This window comes from Syngnathus scovelli, unplaced genomic scaffold (genome assembly GCF_024217435.2).
Source record: "Syngnathus scovelli strain Florida unplaced genomic scaffold, RoL_Ssco_1.2 HiC_scaffold_24, whole genome shotgun sequence".
Classification (NCBI taxonomy): Eukaryota; Metazoa; Chordata; class Actinopteri; order Syngnathiformes; family Syngnathidae; genus Syngnathus; species Syngnathus scovelli.
This window is the reverse complement of record NW_026061333.1, coordinates 2,606,862-2,610,697: the sequence shown is the minus strand read 5'-3', so window position 1 is coordinate 2,610,697 and position 3,836 is coordinate 2,606,862. Positions and strand designations below refer to the sequence as shown.

At 49.2% G+C, this 3,836-nt stretch overlaps 1 protein-coding gene and 1 long non-coding RNA gene across 3 annotated transcripts; both read right to left on the bottom strand.

Moving 5' to 3' along the window:
• Window positions 1-720: 720 nt before the first annotated feature.
• Window positions 721-1,517, bottom strand: LOC137839906 (uncharacterized). Its single transcript, XR_011086305.1, has 2 exons — window positions 1,393-1,517; window positions 721-1,023 (listed from the first exon to the last, which is right to left on the bottom strand). It is a non-coding gene; the product is annotated as an uncharacterized lncRNA (long non-coding RNA).
• Window positions 1,518-1,603: 86 nt separating this feature from the next.
• Window positions 1,604-3,529, bottom strand: LOC137839902 (janus kinase and microtubule-interacting protein 3-like). 2 transcript variants are annotated; one of them, XM_068649722.1, is made up of 8 exons: window positions 3,157-3,529; window positions 2,883-2,945; window positions 2,698-2,796; window positions 2,494-2,592; window positions 2,353-2,412; window positions 2,173-2,238; window positions 2,043-2,111; window positions 1,604-1,965 (listed from the first exon to the last, which is right to left on the bottom strand). In XM_068649722.1, the coding sequence occupies exons 1-8, from the start codon at window positions 3,424-3,426 to the stop codon at window positions 1,738-1,740; spliced, it is 954 nt and encodes a 317-aa protein (XP_068505823.1). In that variant the 5' UTR covers window positions 3,427-3,529; the 3' UTR covers window positions 1,604-1,737. The 2 variants fall into 2 exon arrangements, with proteins under 2 accessions (XP_068505823.1, XP_068505824.1); XM_068649723.1 differs by having other exon boundaries at window positions 2,359-2,412.
• Between the last annotated feature and the right edge of the window lie 307 nt (window positions 3,530-3,836).

The window sequence follows — 3,836 nt, the reverse complement described above, 5'->3', positions numbered from 1 at the left end:
TTGTGACCACCAAAAGACGACACATTCTTCCGGGTTGCCCAGTTTTAAAGAAACACAATATGAATATTAAAGCATGCAAAATATTGTGAGATGATTGGTCGATGGCCATCTCCTCCCCGGTCCAGGTGTCGCTGAGGTCAGACAGTTGGGTTTTTCCCTCGAAGGCCGGTCTCATAGACGTGCTGTTGTTCTTGTTCCTAACCGACCTTGAGATGGTCTCCTCCGGTACTCCCTATCCGGGCCTATTCCACAACACTTTGAAGAAAACAAGTTCATGCAGTTTGTCTGCACATTCCTCGCCCCCCACCAATCCACACGAGCACTCTAATACTAGATATTAATATGATTATAAGTTTAACACAACCTTAAAACATATGTTTGCAAACTGCCGAAAGCACATTTTCCTTTATTTGCCATCACGTTCAACAAAAAATAGAAACTTTCCCACTCTGATAAAAACGTCCTGTGTTCATCTACATATTTTCGTTTTGCTGTGCATCTTTTCCCTGCCATTTCGAGAGCCCAATTGACACTAATAGTTTACTGGAATGTGTTTGCCCATCCTACTTTGTGGAATTTCACCACATGCGCTTTTGACGAAAATACTAAATTGAACTCAAGTGAAGCCAACACGCACAACCCCCCCCCCACACACACCTACACACACACACACACACACACACACAAATGTTGATATGAACATAAAAGAGCCGCATGCGGTTCGGGAGTTGCGGCTTGGCCAAACCTGTACTATACAACTTTATTTGTGTAAAATTTTCACAACAGCTGTCACACAAACAAAGCGGGAAAAACCGAAGACGTGCGTGTTCCGCCCACGCTGGATTTATTTGCACCTTTGAAAAGACACCGTATTGCCGCAGATGTGGCAAAGAGTACTTTTGGGCATCTGAGACGGAAGGATGTCCAAAGCATCACGTCACCTGCTCTGGTAGGAATGGTGGTGGGACGTTGAGGTCAACCGCTTTGGGGTTGGCTGAATCTTTGGTCGCAGGATGCCACACACTTGAAGACAGAAGCAGAAAAGCAGAGCTAAATGCAAAATGTACTCACCGGTGACTCCAATTTTTCCCCCCCCTGAAGAAATGGATGGACGGGTGGCCCCGGCTGGCCGGTGGGACTCTTGTTATTCTGACCCTTTTTAGTGCGCGTTTGGGGCAACAACCGTTTTTTGTGGCGCTCTCTTCTGGTTCAAGAGTGCCCTGCATGTGAATTTGCCTTTCCTGCCTTCTGATTGGATGAGCGCCGGTGTGACGCGGTGCCTCTGTCACCGTGGCGGGGGGTATACGTCGGCATCGGAGCGTCTGCCAACGTCTGAGACCGGCTGGCAGTGTATCGGAGGTGTCGAGTGCGGTGCCGCTGGAGCTCACTCACCAGCTGGTGTTAGGGCCACAGAATGAAGGCCAAGGAGAAGACTAGAAAGAGAAACAGAAACTTCTCCTCCAATTGTTTGATTTGTCTCTTCTGAGCTTCGATGAATTCTTTCAGCTCTTTGTTCCTCTAGGACGGACAAATGGAAAGTAGCCTTCAAAAGCCAGTAAGCGTGCAAGTAAGTGCCGGGCTGGCTTTGGGCCCTTACCTGTTGCGCGCTGTGCAGCAGATCCATTCTCTCTTGGAGGATGCAAGCGTCGCGCTCCCTCAACTCCCACATCAGGGCTCGCTTCCATTGGTCCACGGCGCTCCTAAGCTCTTGTCTCTGATCCGCCGTCAGCACGTCATTCACGCCAGCGTGGCTGGCTTTTTCGCCGTCCGTGGCGGGGCAGTCCCGCTGCGGTAGCGCCTCGTACAACATGGCCTCCAGCTCCATGATCCTCTGGGCCGCAATCCTCGTCCATCAGTAGTCCGGCGGGAGATTTGAGGGCGGCTTACCTTATGAGCCTGGTCCATGGAACGCTTCCTGAAGTCCAACTCTTCATCCAGGTAGCCCTTCTGGTTGCAGAACATATCCTAGCACAGCTCAAGGTCAGAATTGTTGGGGCACATTGCCCCGAGTTCCCCTTGGCTGATGTCGCGTGTCTGTCTACCTTCTCACTTTCAATGTCCAACATCTTCTGTTGAAGTGCTGACTTGGTCACTTTGATGTATTCTAACCACTGAGGAAAGGCTGCTGTCACATAAGCAGAATGCGAGAGCGTGCGTGGACGTGCGCGTTACCTTCTCGGCTAGGGTGGGAAGGGTCCTGGCGTGAATCACGACCACCTGCTCCTCGTTGGTGAGATTCTGCAAGAGCCCAAAGGCACAGCGTCAACAAGGTTCTTTCAGCGCAAAGCCTTCCAAAAGTCACATTTGATCCGCCGAGTCTCGTGGAGTGCGAACATAAGGAGTTCGACATACACTTACGGCGTTATCGCCCAGGATGTCCAGCTTCTTCATCAGATCACTGATGACGATGTCCTGGGGAAAGGCGCAAGGAGCAATGTAAGGTGTTCTGGGACCTCAGGTTAAGGTTAGGGTTGCGAGGGACGCCTTACGTACGCTCACGCCGTCGGCCTCGCAGTAGATCTGCAAAGGGCTGAGGCCGTCTGGGAAACGGACTTGCAGAAACTTCAAGACGGGGGAGCGCCACTCCCTCTCCTGAAAGGCAGAGGCATGCATCCGTCCGTCCGTCCGTCCGTCCGTCCGTCCGTCCGTCCGTCCGTCACATCTCTGGCCTCAACACGCTTGTGCGAGTCTTCCCACCTCCAGCTCCAGGATGCGGAACTCAAGCAGTTCGTTTTGGTCTCGGATATCCTGGATGTGGTCTTTCAGACGCGCTTCTTCCGCCTCCATCCGCCTGACCTGAAAAGACAGTCAGACCTCATCTGCGGGGCTTCCGGACGGGTGTGACGCCAAGCGACTCCGCCCAGCGCCTTTCTTTCCGTCACCTTTTCGGCCAACTGCTGATTGCTCTGACGCAGCAGCTGCTTCTCCTCCACCCACTTGACATTCTAGAAGAGACAAACGCGTGGACAGCTTTGGAATGTTGTGTCATTTTCATCCACAAATTCTTTGGTTGACTGGAAAATGACATTTGCTTTTCTCCACATTTTCCCAGCCACGTTGGGGGGGGGGGGTTGGTCCAGTAATGCCAGACGAATGAGTGACTGAAGAATGTAGCTATTTTGTCTGAGAAAAAGGTGTGCTCATTGATAAGCTTACCTGTCCTTGTTGCTTCAGCGCTGACTCCAGATCTGCTACTCTGCTTTGATAGTGACCCATTTCTACTGTCATGTAACATGGGGGGAAGAGATGGTGCAAATGGTAAAATATGGATTGTTCACAGGAATAAATTGGCAGAGCTGAAATTCCAAATGTGTCCAAAAGATGGCGCCAGACCAAAACATGAGACCAAAAAAGGGGCCAAAATAAGCTAAGCAAGTTAAAATAGAAATAAAACAGGAACACGGTGTCGGATTGTGAGTCACGCATGGACGCACAAATGTGATTTTTACTTTTTGATTTCTTTGCTTGGCTAAAAATGTATTCTGTAACAGCTTAAAGCAATATTGTTAGTCAATTCGATCAAGGGACCCGTCACTATGAGAATAGTGGCGTGACATAAATTGTTTGGAGAAGCACAAATGTGATTTTTACTTCTTGATTTCTTTGCTTGGCTAAAAATTGATTCCCTCTTTCATGAACTGTGTTTTGCAATCGAATTGTTCTGGGATTGAATGATTTTATTAACACGGGTATCAGTGGGTGAAATTGTTCGGTTTCTGGAGTGATTAAGATTTGTAATTCTATTTCATGTTTCTTCAATAAATGTGTTGTGTATATTCATCTACTTTGTTGTGCGCTGATTTGTACTGAATGTACAATCGATGGTTCGGGGTTGA

What these genes read in the sequence shown, in the direction of transcription:
- LOC137839902 (XM_068649722.1), bottom strand. Translation starts at nt 3,426, where the DNA reads ATGCGTGACTCACAATCCGACACCGTGTTCCTGTTTTATTTCTATTTT. An exon ending in TCCGCATCCTGGAGCTGGAG is followed by an intron (nt 2,593 to 2,697) that starts GTGGGAAGACTC and finishes TCTGCCTTTCAG; the next exon opens with GAGAGGGAGTGGCGCTCCCC. An exon ending in TGGGCGATAACGCCGTAAGT is followed by an intron (nt 2,239 to 2,352) that starts GTATGTCGAACT and finishes GGGCTCTTGCAG; the next exon opens with AATCTCACCAACGAGGAGCA.